Raw genomic sequence first — 23834 nt, forward strand, 5'->3', positions numbered from 1 at the left:
AATTTGTGATCTGAACTGAGGTAGCTATTCTCAGCACAGGCAGTCGTTCGAGAATTTTATCTTATTTGCCAAATTTCACACCCACTCCTATCTCCAACAATTGGCAACTGCTTGTAGAGTGTTTGATTCTGTAGTCCAGTCTTTAGATGTGAGTCTAAACAGCAATATTTTTACCAAAGGCAGAGGTGGGTAGGTATTGCAGCTGAGCTCAATCTGGTCCACAAATTGACTAACACACATTACTAGCAAGGTCCAAAATAGCAACAGGAAACCTGACTCAATCATTGTCTCCAACTGTGGATTTCCAAACAAAGGGTATTATTCTTTATTCCTTTTCATGGGAAATAGACATCACTGGCAAGTGAGCATTTATTGCCTAAGCCTAGATACCTTTGAACTAAGTTGCATGCGAGGCCATAGCAGAGCACAATAAGCGTCAGTCACTTTGCTGTGGGTCAAGTGTCAATTGCAAGCTGAAGTGGATAAAGGCTGCAGATTTTTCCACCAATTAATGATAGTTTCGTTATCACCATTACTGAGATTAGCTGTCAGTTCTATGTTTTATGAATTTCATTAACCATGGTAGTATTTGAACCTGTGTCCCCAGCCTGGATTTTCCTTATCAAGAAACATGTTCAATATACCACTGTCAGCATCTCTCCTTTGTGTAACCCCCTGATGCCACATTACCCAAGACAGTCAGTCTCAACCTGGACTAGAAACTAAACATGTGACCTGTAGATCTTACAAACTGGCGCTACCAACTTGTTAAGGCATCAGGGAGTGGCAAAAGTTGAAACGGCACTTTTATTGTAAATCCATGTTTAACATTTGCTTGCAGCTTCATGATCAGCCACATGGCATTGCATTGAAATATGTTGCCATGATGTAAGGGGAATGCACCTACTGACGTTTCTCCTGACAGGCATACAACAAGCCTTAGGGACCCATGTGATGCAGTGGTACGGCCCCCTACTTCTAGGTCAGGAGGCCTGGGTTCAAGTACCACCTGCTCCAGAGGTATTTAATAAAATTTCTGAATAGGTTGTTGAGGAAAATATCTATGACAGCAATAATGGAAGAGTAGCCAACATTGAACATAAGCCAAAACAGAGCAAAATACATCCTTACCACAGACGCTGAAGACATACTCCGAGAGAAATGATGTATCCTGGTTGTTGTTAGGTAATGATGTAAACGATGTACTGGGAGGGCCTGGTACTGAGTATGGGGCAAACCAGCCTCTACACTGATATCCCTTCAAAAATAACAAATAGGCATCAAGAGAAAATCAGTAGCTGCAAAGATGTAAATATTGTGTTTCTTAAGATTTTGTCAACTCTGAAGCATACTCTTGGCTAGGGAAACATCAGGATGTAAACTTCCTGCTGTGAATACATCATGTACACTGAATCATAAAGAATATAAACTTGGATATCAAACAATTAGCATTTATGTATGAATGGTGCAAGTTCCATTCATCAACCTTCACAAAATTTTATCTTGGATCAGAGGACAGAAAAGCACAAGATCTACTAATGCCTTCAGTCTCGCCCTCACATCATCAAATCAGTATGACCTGTGAAGCATCCCTGGGACTTACCAGTCAGTGCCTTCAGTCAGGTACCTGGGCTGTGTTCCCACTGCTGAACCAGGATGGAGGTGGTTGCTGAAATCAAAACCTGCTCGGAGACGGTGGGGGTATGGAGGAGCCCTTTCCTGTGTCCGTCTACAAAGTAACACAACAACACTAGAGGAAGTTACATCAAGGGCAGACGAGAATCATGCAGGCAAATCTAACTCCATTTTCTATTAGCTCAACCCATTGACATCTACCCAAAAATGAATCATATCAAAAAATATTCAAGTACCTATAAGGGGTTGAGTGGCATTAGACATTTAGAAAACCTAATATTTTATCTCTGGAACTTTGGTCAGTTGAAAACCCAAACTAACGAATATAATTCTTTTCTCTGAAACTTCTGTGCCTAAACAGTATTTGAGCAGTTTTAACCCAGATTTTAGAACATAGAACATAGAACATAGAACATAGAACAGTACAGCACAGAACAGGCCCTTCAGCCCACAATGTTGTGCCGACCATTGATCCTCATGGATGCACCCTCAAATTTCTGTGACCATATGCATGTCCAGCAGTCTCTTAAATGACCCCAATGACCTTGCTTCCACAACTGCTGCTGGCAACGCATTCCATGCTCTCACAACTCTCTGCGTAAAGAACCTGCCTCTGACATCCCCTCTATACTTTCCACCAACCAGCTTAAAACTATGACCCCTCGTGCTAGCCATTTCTGCCCTGGGAAATAGTCTCTGGCTATCGACTCTATCTATGCCTCTCATTATCTTGTATACCTCAATTAGGTCCCCTCTCCTCCTCCTTTTCTCCAATGAAAAGAGACCGAGCTCAGTCAACCTCTCTTCATAAGATAAGCCCTCCAGTCCAGGCAGCATCCTGGTAAACCTCCTCTGAACCCTCTCCAAAGCATCCACATCTTTCCTATAATAGGGCGCCCAGAACTGGACGCAGTATTCCAAGTGCGGTCTAACCAAAGTTTTATAGAGCTGCAACAAGATCTCACGACTCTTAAACTCAATCCCCCTGTTAATGAAAGCCAAAACACCATATGCTTTCTTAACAACCCTGTCCACTTGGGTGGCCATTTTAAGGGATCTATGTATCTGCACACCAAGATCCCTCTGTTCCTCCACGCTGCCAAGATCAACACAGAAAGATTCAATACTAGAATTCAACACTAGCCAATACTTACGTAGTCAACAGACTGATCCTTGAGATGACAGGTTTATCCAACAAGAAAAGATTAGGTTGTCTGGGCCTTTATTTACATGAATTTAGAATGATGAGAGGGAATCTCATTGAAATGTGTAAAGTTCTGACAGGCTGGACAGATCAGATGCAGCGATGATGTTTTCCCTGGCCTGAACTGGGGCTACAATAACAGGCCACACTCTTATAATAGGCAATCAGACATTTAGGTCAGAGAAGAGGAGAAATTTCTTCTCTCAGAAGGTGACAAACCTGTGGAATTCTCTACCACAAAGGGCTGTGGAGGCCAAGTTGCTAAATATGTTTAAGAAAGAAATAAATAGAATTCTCAAGACTGAAAGTATCAAAGAGTATGGGGAGAGAACAGGAATATGGCATTGAGATACAGAATCAACCATGATGATACCAAATAGCTCAACAGGTTTGATGGGTTGTATGGACTACTTCTGTTCCTATTTTCTCGGTTTCCATTTTTTCTCAATATAACATCAGTTGTGAGTTAAATGTGGTTCTTGGAAACAATGCTTTAAGATTAATTGACAGCATGTAGGTTGTAGAATTTATTCTGCATTCTATCTATGAACATGATCGAGGAATTCTGAGTCTGACATCGAATGAAGGGAGTACAATATTGAAGTCTTCCATTTTCTCACATGCAGGCATAAGACTCAACAAATAATCAATAAGAAAACATTAAAGACACAAATTACTCAATGGACTGTGACCAGTATGATTGAAGAGTCAAAAGAGTGTTTCTGTTGATGCTTTATAAAATCAAAAAATCTAAATTTGCATTGTGGAAGACTAAATTTGTTCATCTAAAATTCCATTCCCTACCATCTTCATTTCATGGATTAAAATTATACTTTTGATGAGCATTTTGGGCATGGCCCATTATTAATAAATGGATGCCAACATACCGGGAATAAATAAATCAAAAACACAGTCAGTTTGCTAAACTTACAATTTCTGGTGTTTTTCAATATAATTTAAAATTAAATTCCATTGCATTTTCACCTTTTCAAAGTTCTACAGGTTGACCACCCTTTCAGTGAAGAAATATTGCCCCATCTCAGTCCTGAAGAGCCTACACTGTATTCTGAGGCTGTGACTCCTTGTTCCAAACTTGCCCACTAAGGGAAACATGTTTCAATCAGATCCCTTCTCATGCTTTTAAATTCTAGTGAATATAGGTCCAGTTGAACCAATTTTTCTCAAAACAAACCTGCCATCCCGTTATCAGCCTAGCAAACCTCCAATGCACTCCCCCTATGACTAATATAGCCTTTCTTAGGCTGGGGTACCAAAACTGTACACAATATTCCAGGTATAGTCTGCATATTTGCAGTAAGATATCCCTACTTCTGAGCTTAAATCCTCTTGCAACGAAGACAATACCATTTGCCTTCCTAATTACTTGCTGCACCTGCTAGTCTACTTTCACTGACTGATACAAGGATACCCAGATCCCTTTGCACGTCCACATTTCTCGATATACCGCCATTTAAATAATGTTCTATTTCTGTTTTTCACACCATTTATTGGTCTCAGAGGAGCAGGTTCTCTTGCATTGTGCAATTATTTTATATCATTTTCCACATTTTGGTTCTTTGTATCAGTTAAACACAAAATTCTTTGTAATTGGTACTGTGGTCCCCTGACTAATGGCTCCAATCTCAATCTCAACTATTGTTTAATCCTCCCACCCTGAATAACAAAGATATTGAAAATGAGTCTAACATCTCCCATAGGTGCTGACTGCCCTGTAAAAATGTAGTCAAGCTCACTAATAGAACAAACATAAAGATGTAGTAGTTTAATGCACAGAGCATTCAAAATAAGGTAGACAAACAAATTGAGGTAAATGAGCATGATCTCATAGCCACTACAGAAGCATGGTATTAAGGAGATCAAAACGGGGGGCTTAACTTTGGTGAATATTTGACCTTGCGGAACAACAGAAGGGATAGAAAAGATAGTGCGGTAGCGCTGATAATAAAAAAATGAATTGAGGACAGTTGTGAGAGATGGTCTAGATCAGATAATGTGGGGAGATAACAAACAGCAAGGGAAGGAAGTTATTGCAGGAGTACAGAGCACTAAATAGCAGCCATTCTGTGGGAAAGGCTACATATCAACATAGAAACATAGAAGATAGAAGATTGAGGAGGCCATTCAGTTCTTCAAGCCTGCTCCACCATTCATCACTATCATGGCTGATCATCCAACTCAATAGCCTAATCCTGCTTTCTCCCCATAACCTTTGATCCCATTCACCCCAAGTGCTATATGTTGAATATATTTAAGTTCCTCTTGAACACATTCAAAATTTTAGCATCAACTATTTCCTGTGGTAATGAATTTCACAGGCTCACTGCTCTTTGGGTGAAGAAACGTCTCCTCATCTCCGTCCTAAATTGTCTACCCCGAATCCTCTGACAGTAACCCCTGGTTCTGGACACCCACCATTGGGAACTTCCTCCCTGAATCTACGCTGTTTAGTCCTGTTAGAATTTTATATGTCTTTATGAGATCACCCCCACATTCATCTGAACTCCAGCGAAAATAATCTTAACCTCGTCAATCTATCCTCATACATCTCTCCCGCCATCCCCGGAATCAGCCTGGTAAACCTTCAGCGCACTCCCCTAAGAGCAAGAGCATCCTTCCTCAGAAAAGGAGACCAAACCTGCAGACAACATTCCAGGTATGGCCTCACCAAGGCCCTGTATAACTGCAACAACACATCCCTGCTCCTGTGCTTGAAACCTCTCGCAATGAAGACAAACATACCATTTGCCTTCTTTACCATCTGCTGCACCTGCATGCTTACCTTCCGTGACTGATGCACAAGGACACCCAGGTCCTGCTGCACACTCCCCTCTCCCAATTTATAGCCATTCAGGTAGTAATCTGCCTTCCTGTTTTTGCTTCCGAAGTGAATAACCTCACATTTATCCAAATTAAACGGCATCTGCCATTGATTTGCCCACTCACCCAAACTGTTGAGATCATGCTGAAAAAATCTTTGCATCCTCGTCACAGTTCACCCTCCCACCCAACTTAGTATCATATGCAAACTTTGAGACGTTACATAGAAAATAGAACAGTACAGCACAGTACAGGCCCTTCGGCCCATGATGTTGCGCCGAAATTTTACCCTAAACCGAAGGTCTATCTAACTTCCCTAACTTCCGCTACCTTAAACTATCATCTATATGCTTATTTAATAGCTGCTTAAATGCCCTTAATGAGGCCGATCTATTACACTCTCTGGCAATGCATTCCATGCCCCTACCACTCTCTGAGTAAAGAACCTACCTCTGACATCTCCCCGATATCTACCTCCTTTCACTTAAAGCTATGTCCCCTCGTAAAAGCTACCTCCACCCTAGGAAAAAGTCTCTGGCTCTCTACTCTATCTATACCTCTGATCATTTAGTACACCTCTCATCCTTTGTCGTTCTAAAGAGAAAAGCCGTAACTCTCTCAACCTTTCCTCGTAAGACCTTCCCTCCATTCCAGGCAACATCCTGACAAATCTCCTCTGCACCTTTTCCAATGCTTCCACATCTTTTGTGTAATGAGGTGACCAGAACTGGACACAATACTCCAGATATGGCTGAACCAGGCTTTTGTATAGCTGGAGCATAACTTCACGGCTCTTGAACTCAATCCCTCTAATAATGAAAGCTAACACACCATACGCCTTCTTAACAACTCTATCCACCTGGGTGGCAGCTTTCAGGGAACTGTGGACATGAACCCCAAGATGCCTCTGTTCCTCCACACTGCCAAGAATCTTTCCGTTAACCCTGTATTCTGCTTTCAAGTTTGTCCTTCCAAAATGAATCACCTCACACTTTTCAGGGTTAAGCTCCATCTGCCACTTAAACTCGAACAGCCTTTTGCACTGTCCACAACGTGACTCACCTTCGTATCATTCACGAACTTGCTAACCCACCCTTCCACTCCTTAATTCAAATCATTTACAAAAATCACAAATAGGAGAGGACCCAGAACAGATCCTTGTGGTAAACCACTCGTAACTGAGCCCCATGTTGAATATTTTCCATCCACTATCACCGTTTGTTTTTGAAGGTTTGGCCAATTCTGAATCAGATCTGCCACATTTCCCCCATCCCATGCCTCCTTACTTTCTGCATGAGCCTACCATGGGGAACCTTATCAAACGCCTTACTTAAATCCATGTATACCACATCCACTGCTCCACCTTCATCCACATGTTCGGTCACCACTTCAAAGAATTCAGTAGGGTTTCTGAGGCATGATCTACCAGTTACAAATCCATGCTGACTATCACAAATCAAACTGTGCCTTACCAGGTGATTATAAATGCTGTCTCTCAGAGCCCTTTCCAGTAATTTGTCCACCTCTGACATAAGACTAACTGGCCTCATTTATGAAGTTATCCCTGTCCCCTTTTTTGAACAAGGTATGACATTTGCCTCTTTCCAATCTTTCAGCACTATGCCCGTGGACAGTGAGGATGAAAAGATCATCGCCAAAGACCCTGCGATCTCATCCCTCACTGCTCATAGAATCCTTGGGTAAATCCCATCAAGCCCGGGGGACTTATCTAACTTCAACTTCCTCAGAATTCCTAGCGCATCTTCTTTACTAACATCAACCTCCTCTAGCCTACCAGCCTGTTTCACACTGTCCTCCTCTACAACTTGGTCCCTCTCAGTTGTGAATACTGAAGAAAAGTATTTATTAAGGACCTCTATTTAGGCTCTGTGAACAAATTCCCTTTACAATCCTTGATCGGCCCTATCCTTTCTCTGGTCGTTCTCCTGTTCTGCACATACGTGTAAAAAGCCTTGGAGTTTTCCTTGGTCCTATCCAAGTTTTTCTCATGCCCCCTCATAGCTCTCCTAAGCCCTTTCTTCAGCTCTTTCCTGGCCAATTTGTATCCCTCTAGAGCTTTTTCCATTCCTCTTTTCCGAAACCTTACATAAGCCTCCTTCTTCCTATTAACCAATCGTTCAACCTCTCTCGAGAACCATGGCTCTCTCACTCGAGCGCATCTTCCCTGCCTGCTAGGGACAAACATATTGAGCACATGCAGTATGTATTCCTTAAACAATCTCCACCTTTCTGTGGTGCTCTTCCCTGACAGCATCTGTTCCCAATTTATGTTACCCAGTTCTTGCCTAACTGAATTTCAATTTCCCTTCCCCCAATTGTAAACTTTACCCTGCTATATGTACCTATCCTTATCCATGACTATCGTGAAAGAAGCAGAGTTATGATCACTGCCGCCAAAATGCGTTCCTACCAACAGGTCTAACCCTTGGCCCGGTTCCATTTGTTTCCTCATCCAAGTCATTAATATATATTGTGAATATGATGGGTCCCAGCACTGAAATAATAGGAGCATGTAAAAGGAATGGTTATGAGTGACTTTAATCTTAATGTTGATTGGGGTAATCAAATTGGAAATGGCAGATGCAACAACAAATTCATTGAGTCCATTAGGGATAGTTTCCAAGAGCAGCGTGTTATGGAGACAACCAGGGAACAGGCTGTCCTGGATCAGGTAATGGGTAACAATGTAGATTTAATAAATGACTTTAGAGTAAAAAATCCCCTGGGAAGTAATGATCATAAAATGGTATACTTCAATACTCAGTTCAAGAGTGAGAAACTTGGGTCGAAAATAACTGTGTTTTACTTAAATAAAGGGAATGACCATGTAATGAGGACAAAGCTGGCTAAAGTGAACTGGATTGATAGATGATCAGGAATGACAGGAAGCAAGCAATGTAGACATTTTAAGGAGGTAATTTATGGCGTGCAGCAAAAATACATCCCAGTACGGGTGAAAGATTCTAAGATGGGATAAACCAACCAAGCTGAACCAAGAGAGTTAAAGAGAGTACTAAGTCTAAGTACAAAGGCTGACATATATTCAGAATCCAGCAAAGAAGGACTAAAAATATAATAAAGACAGAGAAAATAAACTGCAAGGGCAAACAATTGAGGAATATAAAAACTGACAAAAAGAGCTTCTTTAAATATATAAAACAGAAGACAGAGGTCAAAGTGAACATTAACCCCTTAGAAAATGAATCTGGGGAGACAGTTTTGAGGAACAAGGAAATGGCAGAGAAGTTAAACCAATATTTTACATCAGGTTTTACTGTGGAAGATACTTCAAACATCCCATTAAGGTTAAAAAAACAGGGACAAATTAAGTATCATTACCATCGCCAAAAAAACTATTATTAGACAAACTATTGGGGCTAAAGGTAGATAGATCCCTTGGCCCTGATAGCTTGTACCTGAGGATCCTGAAAGAGGGAGCAACAGAGATAGTGGATGGCATTGGTTGTAATTTTTGAAAAAGTCCTTGGATTTGGAGAAATACCAGAGGATTGGAAAACTGACATCATGACACCCTATTCAAAGACAAGGGAGGCAAAAAATGGATTGATTAATTTAACATCTACTGGTGGAAAAGTACTATAATCAATTATTAAGGAGAATACAGCAGGACATTTTGAAAACAATAATCTAATCAAGCAGAGGTAGCATGGCTATAGGAAAGAAAAGTCATGTCTAATTAATTTATGAGAGTTTTTTGAAGAAGTTACAACAAAAGTGGATGGAGGGGAACAAGTAGATGTGTTGTATTTGGACTCCCAGAGGCATTCAACAAGGTTCCTCACAACAGGTAAAGTCACTAGATAACAGCCCATGGTATTGGAAGCACTATATTCGCAAGCTATATTGTGACCTGTGGGGTTCCACAGGAATTAGTTTTAGGACCGCAACTGTTTATAATATACAGAATGACTTGGAGGAAGGAAGTGAATATATTATACCTAAATTTGCAGATAAAACTAAATTAGATGGAAAGCTAGGTTGTGAGAGGATGTAAGCTTTTTACAGCAAGACACTGATATAATATAAGTGAGCAAAAAGTGGTGAGTATAATGTAGGAAAATACAAAGCTGTTCATTTTGGAAGGTAGAACAAAAAAAATACTATTTAAATGGAGAAAAACTACAGAAAGCGGCAATAGAATATAGAACTGCACAGCACAGGAACAGGCCCTTTGGCCCACAATATTGTGCCAAACCTGACACCAAACTAAACTAATCCTTTCTGCCTGCTTTTGGCCCATATCCCTCCATTCCTTGTATTTTCATGTGCTTAACTGAGAGCTCCTTAGCAGCCCAATTATATTTGCCTCCACCACCAACACCGCTGGCACCGTGTTCTACACTCCTACCACTGTGTAAAAATAGTGCACCTCACAACTCCTTTAAACGTTTGCCTCTCACCTGAAATCCCTCTCACCTCCAGTATTTCAATTCTGAGAAAAAGATTCTGTCGACCCTACCTATGCATCTTATAATTTTCTAGACTTTTATCAAGTGTCCCCTCAGCCTCCGCATCTCTCCAAAGAAAACAACCCGAGTTTTTCTAGCCTCTGATACTTCATAAGCTCTATTCCAGGCAGCATCCTTTACTGCACTCTCTCCAAATGCTCCACATCCTTCCTGTAATGTGGTGACCAGAATTGAACACAATATTCTAAGTGAAGCCTAACCAAACTTCGGTAAAGCTGCAACATGAAATCTTGACTCTTGTATTCAATTCCCCAACCAATAAAGGCAAGCATCATACGCCTTCCTTATCACCCTATCTACTTGCATGGCAACTTTCAGGAAGCTATGGACTTGAACCCCAAGATCCTTCTGTACATCAATACTGTTCAGGGCCCTGTCATTAACTGTATATTTTTCCTTAACATTTGATCTCCTAAAGTACAGCACCTCACACTTAAAGTGATAGAGCCATAGAGCTGTACAGCATGGAAACAGACCCTTCGGCCCAACTCATCCATGCTGACCAGATATCCTAAGTTAATCTAGTGCCATTTGCAAGAATTTGGCCCATATCCATCCAAACCTTTCCAATTCATGTAACCAAAGAACAAAGAACAAAGCAAATTACAGCACAATAACAGGTCCTTCGGCACTCCAAGCCTGCGCTGATCCAGATCCTCTATCTAAACCTGTCACCTATTTTCCAACAATCCATATCCCTCTGCTCCCTGCCCATTCATGTATCTGTATAGATACATCTTAAATGAAGCTATTGTGTCCGCCTCTACCACCTCCACTGGCAACATGTTCCACACATCCACCACCCTCTAAGTAAAGAACTTTCCACACATATCTTCCTTAAACTTTTCCCCTCTCACCTTGACCCCTAGTAATTGAGTCCCCCACTCTGGGAAAAAGCTTCTTGCTATCCACCCTGTCTATGCCCCTCATGATTTTGTAGACCTCAATCAGGTCCCCCTTCAATCTCCATCTTTCTAATGTAAATAATCCTAATCTACTCAACCTCTCTTCATAGCTAGCACCCTCCATACCAGGCAACATCCTGGTGAACCTCATCTGCACCCTCTCCAAAGCATCCACATCCTTTTGGTAATGTGGTGTACGCAGTTCTATACGCAGTAAAAGGCATCCAGATGCCTTTTAAATGTTATAATTGTACCAGCCTCGCCACTTAGATCAGTTGCCACTTAGATCCCTTTTTACTCTTTCCCTCAAGCAGGGAGTCCAGAATTGCACGCAGTATTCCAGAAGTGGCCTAACCAATGTCCTGTACAGTCACAACATGACCTCTTAGCTCCTATACTCAATGCACTGACCAATAAAGGCAAGCATACCAAACGCCTTCTTCATTATCCTGTCTACCTGTGACTCTTCTTTCAAGGAACTATAAACCTGCAACCTAAGGTCTCTGTTGAGCAACACTCCCTAGGACCTTACCATTAGGTGTATAAGTCCTGCCCTGATTTGCTTTTCCAAAAATGCAACACCTCACATTTATCTAAATTAAACTCCACCTGGCACTCCTTGGCCTATTGGCCCATCTGATCAAGGTCCCGTTGTATTCAGAGATAACCTTCTTCACTGTTTATTACTCCTCCAATCATGGATTAAATTCCATCTGCCATTTCTCCGCCCATATCTGCAATTGATCCATATCCCACTGTATACTTTGACAACCTTCTACACTATCCACAACTCCAACTGATCTTTATATCTTCTGCAAACTTACTAATCTACCTATCTACATTTTCATCCGAGTAACTTGCATATGTCACAAACAGCAGAAGTCCCAGTATGGATCCCAGATCCCCACGGAACACCACTAGTCATGGACCTTATCCCTCTCTGTACCTACGTCGTTGGTACTACAATCCACGACGACCTCTGGCTGCACTCCCACCCTACCCCATAAGAATTTCATGCAACCACTCAGAGAAGTCCTTAACCCTGGGACCAGGGCAGCAATACACCATCCTGGAGTCTCAGATGCAGCCACTGAAACACCTGTATGTGTCCCAAACAAGCCAGTCTCTGACCACTATCGCTCGCTTAGATCTTGCCCGACCCTGCTCCACAGCAGAGCCAGTCGTGCTGCCAAAGGCCTGATTGCTGCCTTTATACTCCCCTGAAAGGCTGTCCTCCTCAACAGTATCCAAAACAGTATGCCTGTTAGAGAGGGGAATAGCCACAGGAGACTCCTGCACTACCTGTCTGCATCTCCTGGGTGGTCACCCATCTGCCTGCTGAACCTGTGGTGCGACCACCTCCCTGTAACTACTGTCTATCACACACTCTGCCCCCTGTATGGTCCTCAGTGTGTTCAACTGCTGCTGCAACTGAACAACACTTCCTGCAGACAGAGTCGTCAGGGTCACTAGATTGCTCTGTGATCTCCCACTTCTGGCAGGAGAACCATACCATTGCCCTAACTGCCACCATCTCTGCCCCTTTACACTCAGAAAGATAAAAGAATCTTACCTTGCTCACCTTGCTCACAGATGCCCAGTATTCACCTATACCCACACTTAAAGAGCCAGAAACTTTTTTCTAGGGTGGAGGTAGCTGCTAGAGGGGGCATAGTTTTAAAGTGAGTGGAGGTAGATACAGGGGAGACGTCAGAGGTAGGTTCTTTACTCAGAGAGTGGTAGGGACATGGAATGCATTGCCAGAGAGGGTAGTGAAGTCAGCCTCATTAGGTGCATTTAAGCGGCTATTAGTTTGGCATATGGTTGATAGTATAAGGTAGGGGTGGAGGTTAGATAGATCTTAGGACTAGGGTAAAAGTTCAGCACAACATTGTGGGCTGGAGGGTCTGTGCTGTGCTGTACTGTTCTATTTTCTATGTTCTTACAGCAACCAGCAGCGCTAACTGGTTACTTAAAGTACAATGCAATCTTTACAAATCAAATAACCTCTAGGTTATAACAAACTACAATAATGCAAAGGGACTTGGCTGTACTTGCGTATGAAACACAGAAAGCTAGCACACTGGTGCAGCAGGTTATCAGGAAGGCCAATGGAATATTGACCCTTATTTCAAAGGGTTTGGGGCATAAGAGTAGGAAGTCTTACTGCGGCTGGACAAGGTGTTGGTGAGAGTGAGTAGTTTTGTTCCCCTTATTTAAGGAAAGATATCATTTCATTAGTGATAGATCAGAGACGCTTCACGATGATGATACTCAGTATGGAGAGACTGTCCTCTGCACAAAGGCTAAACAGGTTGGGAATCTACTGAAGAATGAGAGATGAAACTTATAGGATTTTTAAGGGGCTTGACAGGGTAAATGCTGAGAGAATGTTTCCCCTCATAGGAGAGTCTAGAACCAGAGGGCATAGTCGCAGAACAAAGGGACACCAATATCAGATTGGGATGAGGAGGAATTTCCTCTCTCGGAGGGTTGAGAGTCTTTGAAACTCCCTGCCTCACAGAACGGGCAAAGTCCTTGTGTATATTTAAGGCTGAGGTAGATAGATTCTTGATCAGTAGGAGATCAAACGTTCTAGGAAAGGACAGGAATGTTAGATCAGCCATGATCTTACTGAGTAGCTCAAAGGACCAAACGGCCTACCCTTGTTCCTATTACTCATGGTTTTGTGCCCTCTGGTACCTCAAATAAGAATTCTTCAAGCATAATTTCACCCAAGCGTATAGCTGCAGATGATTCAAGAAGGAGATTTCAAATGGGAAACATTGATGTGTGTAGCACTTACTGTCCACCAGCTGAGGCAGCTACACTGTTGTTCATAGAATCATACAGTACAGAAGAGGCCTTTCAACCCATCAAGTCTGCACCAAACATGTACTATTACCTATACTCGTTCCATTTTCCACATTAGGCCCATGGCCTTAAATGTTATGACATTTCAAGTGCTAATCCAAGTATTTTTTAAAAGTTGAGAGGATTTCTGCCGCAGCTATTCCAGAACCCCACCACCCTCTGGGTGCAAAGGTTTTTCCTTAAATCCCTGCTAAACTCTTTAGGGTAGGCCATTTAGAACAGAGTTGAGAAAAAACTTCTTCACCCAGAGAGTGGTGGATGTATGGATTGCTCTGCCCCAGAAGGCAGTGGAGGCCAAGTCTCTGAATGATCAGCCGCGATCAGCCAGGAGGAGACATGAGAAGTTGTTGGCGGATAGGATCAGGGTAAACCCTAAGGCTTTCTATAGGTATTTAAGGAATAAAAGAATGACGAAAGTAAGATTAGGGCCAATGAAGGATAGTAGTGGGAAGTTGTGTGTGGAGTCAGAGAAGATAGGGGAAGCACTAAATGAATATTTTTCAACAGTATTCACTCTAGAAAACGACAATGTTGTCGAGGAGAATACTAAGATACAGGCTACTCGACTAGGTGGGATTGAGTTTCACAAGGAAGAGGTATTAGAAATCCTACAGAGGGTGAAGATAGATAAGTCCCCTGGGCCAGATGGAAATTATCCTAGGATCCTCTGGGAAGCCAGGGAGGAGATTGCCGAGCCTTTGGCATTGATCTTTAACTCATCTTTGTCTACAGGAATAGTGCCAGATGACTGGAGGATAGCAAATGTGGTTCCCCTGTTCAAGAAGGGGAGTAGAGACAACCCTGGTAATTATAAACCAGTGAGCCTTACCTCAGTTGTTGGTAAAGTGTTGGAAAAGGTTATAAGGGATAGGATTTATAATCATCTAGAAAAGAATAAATTGATTCGGGATAGTCAGCACGGTTTTGTGAAGGGAAGGTCGTGCCTCACAAACCTTATTGAGTTCTTTGAGAAGGTGACCAAACAGGTAGATGAGAGTAAACCGGTTGATGTGGTGTATATGGATTTCAGCAAGGTGTTCGATAACGTTCCCCACAATAGGCTATTGTACAAAATGTGGAGAAATGGGATTGTGGGAGATATAGCAGTTTGGATCGGAAATTGGCTTGCTGAAAGACAGAGGGTGGTAGTTGATGGGAAATGTTCATCCTGGAGACCAGTTACTAGTGGTGTACCGCAAGGGTCGGTGTTGGGTCCACTGCTGTTTGTCATTTTTATAAATGACCTGGATGAGGGCGTAGAAGGATGGGTTAGTAAATTTGCAGACAACACTCAGGTCGGTGGAGTTGTGTATAGTGACGAAGGATGCTGTAAGTTGCAGAGAGACATAGATAAGCTGCAGAGCTGGGCTGAGAGGTGGCAAATGGAGTTTAATGCAGACAAGTGTGAGGTGATGCACTTTGGTAGGAGTAACCAGAAGGCAAAGTACAGTGCTAATGGTAAGATTCTTAGTAGTGTAGATGAGTAGAGAGATCTCGGTGTCCATGTACACAGATCCTTGAAAGTTGCCACCCAGGTTGACAGGGCTGTTAAGAAGGCGTACAGTGTTTTAGCTTTTATTAATAGAGGGATCGAGTTCCGGAACCAAGAGGTTATGCTGCAGCTGTACTAAACTCTGGTGCGGCCACACTTGGGAGTATTGTGTACAGTTCTGGTCACCGCATTATAAGAAGGATGTGGAAGTTTTGGAAAGGGTGCAGAGGAGATTTACTAGGATGTTGCCTGGTATGGAGGGAAGGTCTTACGAGGAAAGGCTGAGGGACTTGAGGCTGTTTTCGTTAGAGAGAGGAAGGTTGAGAGGTGACTTAATTGAAACATATAAAATAATCAGAGGGTTAGATAGGGTGGATAGGGAGAGCCTTTTTCCTAGGATGGTGACGGCAAGCATGAGGGGGCATAGCTTTAAATTGAGGGGTGAAAGATATAGGACAGATGTTAGAGGTAGTTTCTTTACTCAGAGAGTAGTGAGGGAATGGAACGCTTTGCCTGCACCGGTAGTAGATTCGCCAACTTTAGGTACATTTAAGTCGTCATTGGATAAGCATATGGACATACATGGAATAGTGTAGGTTAGATGGGCTTCAGATCGGTATGACAGGTCGGCACAACATTGAGGGCCGAAGGGCCTGTACTGTGCTGTAATGTTCTATGTTCTATGTTCTATGAATGGTGCTGCTACTAGGCATTGAATGGCCTACTCCAGCACCTATTGTCTATTGTCATTGACCCTTCAGCTAAGCAGACCGGCTGCTCTCTATTCACCCTGTCCACACCTTTCATAATGTTATACACTTCTAACATGATAAGATCAGCTCAGTAACACACAAGCTGTGGGCCAAACCTGGCTTGAATGGAACTGGTCTGTACACCTTATTACTGGACCACAGCCATGGGAGTGCAACATTCTGCACATGAACCTACTACAGTATGAATACTTCAACATACAATATCATTGCTTATCAATCGCTTTCACCTACCTGGGGAACGGCAACAGCCTTCGGCGCTGGGCTTCAAGCAGCTGCTGGTGTAAGAGATATTGCTGGTGTAACGACTGAGGTAAAAAGGTCGGAACGTCCTGGAACTGTGGGCTTGGTAAAGGAGTCAAAGGCTGGTGTACCGGCACTGCAGTCGTGGCGTGCTGGTGGGATGGAGTCAGTTGACTGCCCAGACCTGGCTGAGACTGGACAGAGTGAGACAGAGGGAACTCGGATTGTGGAGAGAGGTGAAGTTGCCTGCAAGATGTGACGTGTGACTGCTGTGACCTTGGGAAAGGGGCACCTGTAGAATTAAGAAGTACCATTATTGTGGCGTTACGATTCTGGGCTGACTCATTCACCTGGAAGATCTGTGGGACATCAGAGAGAGGCAAAAATAGTTAAAATTGTTGTTTCCTTCATCCACCTGACTGTTCCACAAAGTTTGAAGATTGGGAAAACCTAGGAGAAATTCAATATCATAGGGGAAGTTTCAGCAACAATCCTCGTCTGGATCGGAATTCATTGTGGCAGGTTCCAAATTCCAATGTTACCACCTGAAAACCTCAATTATTAAAGTAACCTTTTGGTAATTTGTTGTGTTTCTGTATCTACGCATAAAGAAAACATGACTGTATTAAAACAGCTCCAGGACTGGAGATGGGAATGTGGAGTACAGAGTAGGGCACAAAAATCACCTGAAGATTGCAAAGGCAGCAAAGCAACATGAAAACCTCAGTGCTCCTTCTCCCAATCAACAACAACAATTTATATTTCTATGGTGCCTATATTTATGTATAAAATGAAGGGTGACACCAGGCCAGAAAAGGAAATATTAGGTCAGCTGATCAAAACTTTGGTAATAGATGTTGGTTTTGATTAGTGTCTGAAAGGAGGAAAGTGTAGGAGTCACCATAGTTTTACTAGACCATAGGGCTGCTCTTATCATTAGAGAGACATGACTGGTGGTGATTCACCCTAAGGCTACCACACTTCAGGTGAGGCCTTCACGGTAACTCTAACAGGTGCAGGATTGAACCCAAGTGTGAGGATAACATCCCACCACTACCTTGTAAACTAACCATCCAGCCAACGGAGCTAAATCAACTCCAGGAATCAAGTATAGGAAGGGACAGCTTAGGACCTAGGCTGCTGATGTCAATAGTGAAGCAGTTAGAATTGGAGATGCATGGAGACCTGTCAAGGAGCACAGATACTTCAGAGGATTGTGGAGGTGGGGAGATTATAGAGGTAGAAAGGGGCAAGGAGGGAATTGAAAACAAGGATGATAACTTTAAAATCTCTAACTTGCTTTCAACTATATGAATTTAATAGGAATTATTACAAAGTCATTTGGTAGAATAAATGGGGTAGGGTGAGAAACCAGCAGAGGCAGGCGCCAGCACAAGGTGTTTAGTGCCAGGGTTGGGGATAGTTGAAGAGGGAGATGGTTGAAAGCATGGGAATTGTGGAATGGGAACTGGAAAAGGATAGACAGAAGGGAAAGGTATGGCATGAGAGAATGGCATGGGAAGGATTGGAATGACTTGGCTCAAGGGATTCACTGTGGGATTGGAACCAGCATGGGAGGAAGAGAAACACAGCATGAATGTGGGGGTGGGGCGGTGGGGGGAGCACCTTCGGCAGAAGATGGGCAGTTGGATTCTGTGTGGGGAAGTTGGTAAAATGGGTGGGTGGATTAAAGAGGTACTGTTGCAGCAAAATTTGAACTGCAAGTGTTTTTCAGGTCTTTTCTGTTCATACATAACATGTAAGTACTTCTTATCTCATCCTCTATAGAAAGTATGATTAGCTCCTTTTAAAGGCTTAGACAGACTCTCCATGTTGAACAACGCCCTGAGAAAGACATTTAAAGTATCTTGGCCAGCTGATAAGAACAGTTACTCTGTCCAGGCCCCTCACAGTGTTGAGTCTTTCTGTCAAATCTCTTCTCAGGTGTCCCTTTACTACTGAGAACACTCCTAACTTTTCCAGTCTGTCTTCCTATGAAAGTCCTTATCCATTCTCCTAATTCCTTTCTGCACCCTCTCCAGTGCCTCCATGGTGAGATACTGCTGTTGTGGTAATGTCATTAAGCTAGTAATGCAAAGTCTCAGGCTAATGCTAGTGAGAACATGGGTGAAAGGAATTCAGGGATTTACACATATGTATTAATCAATTAAAACCTTCTAACCGATTAAAGATTTAACAACATCGTAGGTTTGTTTAATACATCATCATCAGTGGTGTGACCCGCTGAACTTTTACATATAAATTCTATGTCTAATTCCACCTCTCTCACAAACACCTGAAGGAGAAGTGAAGCTCCGAAAGGTTGTGATTTCAAATAAACCTGTTGGGCTATAACCTGGTGTTGTGGGATTTCTGACCTTGTCCAGCCCAGTCCAGCGCAGGCACCTCCACATCATGGCTCCCCATGGCAGGTAGTAGAGATGTGAATTCATTGGAAACCTGTATTGTTGGAGAAATCCCTCTAATTTACTAGTGACTTTTAGTAAAGTCATTCAACTCAAGGGATGGGTAATAAATCCAAGTCAATGGCACTCACTTTCAAATATAAAATTCCTTGCAAAAAGTATCACACAGAACTAGACAAAATATTCCTGTTCTGAATGAGGTGCTTTACAAACAATTTTTATATTTTGAAAGTGAGTGATAAAATACCAGCAATTTATACAAGTTTTAACATAACCTCTTTATTCTATGGTCCTCTTTAATAAAGATGAGGGATTGAATTTTACATTACTTTGGCTGTCAATTTTCATGAGACTTTCTCTCTGCAAGGCCCAGAGAGCTTTCAACAATAGCAAGTAGCAAAAATACATGGGTCAGAGATGTGCCATAAGCGTTCTTAGAGGCTGGCACATAGCAGATGCCAATAACTGTGCACAAGCGTAGCACGTGGCTGGTGCCCATGAAGCGTGTCCTGAGAGGCTGATGCCTGGTGTCCAATATGAAGGCTCTTTGGGAGCAAGCACTGAGCTGAAGTTGCCAGGCTCCTGTTCTGTTTTCCAGGCTGATAATTCTCAGCATGTTGCAACAGAAAAGTGCATATTAATGATGCAGCGTCTGCAGTCAATAAAGTCACTAACAACCAATGATCTCCCCTTAATAGGCAACTTAATGCTGCCTAACAAGAATCTTGCCTTGACACCCAGAACTTAGTTAAAGGATGCAGAAAGCTGTTTCTGACATCAAGATAGGCCTGAGCAAACTTCTCGCATAATTCTTCTCCATTTCTGGCAAAGCCTACTCCATTCAGGTCCCAATAAGATTCTGCCCTAGGATATTGCATGCTTTATTAAATACACTTTCAACCTATCTGCCACCTTCAATGCCCTATACACATTTAGGCCACATTCCTCTGCTCTTAAACAGTTTAGTGTTGTGTGTCCTTTATCACACCCAGCTAATGATATATTGACTGTACAAGGAATGTCTGAGGATTCAGCAATGTATGACCTGGTGTTGAAGGCTTTCCTTGTGCACATTGACATTATACAAAGCAACATGAATGCCCACGTGAAGTTCATGCATTCAGGTCCCAGAAGAAAGCAAAGTCTCAATTGTAAATGGCTTATACCAACCCTCAAACAATTATGAGGGGGGGTAAGGGGTGGTGAGACCCTTTCAGACCTCCTGCAGTCCAGAGACAACTTTACATTGTCAAAATCAGTGTAGCTTGTTAGGTTGTGAGAGTTGCAAAAATAGACCAAACCCTTCATTAGAGATGAATGAGCACACTCAACCTACAGTTTGTGGAATTGGTACAGCTCCCCAATCACAGAGATTTCAACACAGGTACTAACACTGGTAGAAGAGGAAACTGCAGTCATCAGTTCCCTCTTCCAGAAGGGCCACCAAAGAATGTCCCACCACCAACACACTGTAGTTACCTGCTTTGCCATCCTGCTAGGAGACCATGCTACAGTGAGATGTTGGAAAGGCATTGTACAATCCGAAGGATAAGGATGCTCCAGTATGAATTCAGAAGGCACCAGAGACAAGCAGGCAAAGGACCCCAGAGAAGTTTGGCAGCAAACAAATAGAAGCCATGGAGGATTCTCCCTACAACTCACTTTGGGAAAAAACATTGATGTGTCCACTTAAGAGACCAATCCTCAGCCAAATATAGACTGCCAATCTGCCCGGATAACAAGAGTCAACAATGCTTACAGAGAGCAGGAAAGGATAGGTCCACTCAAATACAAAAGAGAGAATTTATTTGTGGAGGCAGAGAAAGTGAGTGAGGTCCTTAATGATTACTTCACATCAACATTCACCAAAGAGAAGGACATGGATAATGGTGCGATTAGTGAGGAGTATGTTGATATTCTATATCTGTTGATATTAAGAAGGAGGTGATGTTGCTTGTCTTGAAAAACATTAAGGTAGATAATTCCCCAGGGCCTTATGGGATCTATCCCAGCATACTGAGGGAGGGAAGGGAAGAGGTTGCCGAGTCTTTGACAAAGAAATGTGTACCTATTTAGCCACAGGTGAAGTCCCAGAAGACTGGAGTAGTCAAAGTTGTTCCTTTGTTTAAGAAGGGCAACAGGGATAATCCAGCATATCAGACTTACATCAGTGTTAGGGAAATGATTGGAGAAGATTCTTAGGGACAGAATTTACTTGCTCTTGGAAAATAATGGACTTATTATGAATATACAGCATGGCTTTATGTGAGGAGGTCTCATCTGACGAAACTGATTGAGCTCGTTGAGGAAGTGACTAAGATGATTGATGAGTCTAGGGCAGTGGGTAAAAGTGAAAGAACTGCTGACGCTGTAAATCAGGAACAAAATAGAAGTTGCTAGAAAAGCTCAGCAGATCTGGCAGCATCTGTGAAGAAAAAATCAGAACTGAGTGAGTGGATGCTGTCTACATCGACTTTACCATAACATTCAACAAGGTCCCTCACAGTAGGTTGGTCCAGAAGATTAAGTCACATGGGATCCATGGTGAGTTAGTAAGTTGGATACAGATGTTTTCTTGGCCATAGAAGACAGAAGGTAGTTGTGGAGGGTATTTTCCTGACTGGAGATCTGTAACCAGTGGAGATTTGCAAGGATCGGTGCTGGGAGCTTTGTTGTCTGTAATACATAAAAATGATTTGGATAAAAATATAGGTGGTCTGATTAATAAGTTTGCACAAGATGTGAAAATGGGTGGAGTTGTGGATAGTGAGGAATGTTGTCAAAAGATATAGAAAGGTTAGAAAATTGGGTTGAGAAATGGCAGATAGAATTTAGTCCAGACAAGTGCAAGGTGAGACATTTTGGAAGTGCAAATTCAAGAGGAAAGCATATAGTAATTGGCAGGACTCTTAGAAGCAGTGATGTACAGAGAGATCTTGGGTCCACAACTCCCTGAAAATGGTAACACAAATGGATAAAGTGGTAAAGAAGGCATACAGCGTGTATGCTTCATCGTTCACGGCATTGAGTATAAAAGTTAGCAAGTCATGTTGCAGCTGTATAAGACTTTAGTTCGGCCATGTTTGGAGTATTAGAACATAGAACACTACAGCGCAGTACAGGCCCTTCTGCTCTCTGTTCGCCGACCTGTGAAACCAAACTGAAGCCCATCTAACCTACACTATTCCATTATTATCCATATGTCTATCCAATGACCATTTAAATGCCCTTAAACTTGGCGAGTCTACTACTGTTGCAGGCAGGGCATTCTTACTACCATCTGAGTAAAGAACCTAGCTCTGACATCTGTCCTATATCTATCACGCCTCAATTTAAAGCTATGTCCCCTCGTGCCAGCCATCTCCACCCCAGGAAAAAGGCTCTCACCGTCCACCCTATCTAATCCTCTGATCACCATGTATGTCTCTAATAAGTCACCTCTTAACCTTCTTCTCTCCAATGAAAACAGCCTCAAGTCCCTCAGCCTTTCCTCATAAGACCTTCCCTCCATACCAGGCAACATCCTGGTAAATCTCCTCTGCACCCTTTCCAACACTTCCACATCCATCCTATAATGCAGCGACCGAACTGTACTCAATACTCCAAATGTGCCACACCAGAGTTTTGTACAGCTGCAACATGACCTCATAGCTCTGAAACTCAATCCCTCTACCAATAAAACCTAACACACCGTGAGCCTTCTTAACAACCCTATCAACCTGGGCGGCAACTTTCAGGGATCTATGTACATGGACACCGAGATCTCTCTACTCATCCAGACTACCAAGGACCACAACATGAGCCCAGTACTCTGTATTTCTGTTACTCCTTCCAAACTGAATCACCTTGCACTTTTCCACATTAAACTCTATTTGCCACCTCTCAGCCCAGCTCTGCAGCTTATCTATGTCCCTCTGTAACCTGCAGCATCCTTCCACACGGTTCACAACTCCATTGACTTTAATGTCATCTGCAAATTTACTAACCCATCCTACTACGCCCTCATCCAGGACATTTATAAAAATGACAATCAGCAGTGGCCCCAAAACAGATCCTTGTGGTACACCACTAGCAATTGGACTCCAGGGTGAACATTTCCCATCAAACACACCCTCTGTCTTCTTACAAATAGCCATTTTCTGATCCAAACTGCTAAATCACCCTCAATCCTATGCCTCTGTATTTTCTGCAATAGCCTACCATGGGGAACCTTAGCAAACGCTTTACTAAAATCCATATACACCACATCAACTGCCTTACCCTCATCCACCTGTTTGGTCACCTTCTCAAAGAACTCAAGGGCTGAATAACCTATTCCTACACCTATTGTCTATTGTCAAAAAGGTTTGCAAGGCACAACCTACCCTTCACAAAACTGTGTTGACTATCTCTAATCAAATTATTCCTTTCTAGATGATTATAAATCCTCTCTCGTATAACCCTTTCCAACATTTTACCCACAACCGAAGTAAGGCTCATTGGCCTATAATTACTCGGGTTGTCTCTACTCCCCTTCTTGAACAAGGGGACAACATTTGCTATCCCCCAGTCTTCTGGCACTATTTCCGAACATAACGACGACATAGAAATCAAAGCCAAAGGCTCTGCAATCTCCTCCCTAGCTTCCCAGGGAATCCTAGGATACATCCCATCTGACCCAGGGGACTTATCTATTTTCACACCTTCCAGAATTGCTAACACCTCCTCCTTGTGAACCTCAATCCTGTCTAGCCCAGTAGCCTGTATCTCAGTATTCTCCTCGACAACATTGTCTTTTTCCTGTGTGAATACTGATGAAAAATATTCATTCAGCGCCTCTCCTATCTCTTCGGACTCCACGCACAACTTCTCACTACTGTCCTTGACTGGCCCTCATCTTACTCTGGTCATTCTTTTGTTCCTGACATTTGTGTGCAGTTCTGGTCACTATTTTATA

General features: G+C 42.6%; 1 protein-coding gene across 2 annotated transcripts in view; it reads right to left on the reverse strand.

The window, feature by feature from the left end:
• ark2ca (arkadia (RNF111) C-terminal like ring finger ubiquitin ligase 2Ca) overlaps nucleotides 1-23834 on the reverse strand; it is a 45553-nt gene that overhangs the window by 19775 nt on the left and 1944 nt on the right. For both annotated transcript variants that reach the window (XR_009446496.1, XM_048538546.2), the window contains exons 2-4: nucleotides 16464-16764; nucleotides 1604-1729; nucleotides 1132-1258 (exon numbers count right to left, since the gene is read on the reverse strand). Coding sequence is in view for 1 of the 2 variants with exons in the window: in XM_048538546.2 (XP_048394503.1) it covers nucleotides 1132-1258; nucleotides 1604-1729; nucleotides 16464-16764 (554 nt within the window). In the remaining variant the exon portion in view is untranslated. The remainder of the gene's footprint in view (nucleotides 1-1131; nucleotides 1259-1603; nucleotides 1730-16463; nucleotides 16765-23834) is intronic.

The sequence above is a fragment of the Stegostoma tigrinum genome, chromosome 1 (genome assembly GCF_030684315.1).
Source record: "Stegostoma tigrinum isolate sSteTig4 chromosome 1, sSteTig4.hap1, whole genome shotgun sequence".
NCBI classification, from domain to species: Eukaryota; Metazoa; Chordata; class Chondrichthyes; order Orectolobiformes; family Stegostomatidae; genus Stegostoma; species Stegostoma tigrinum.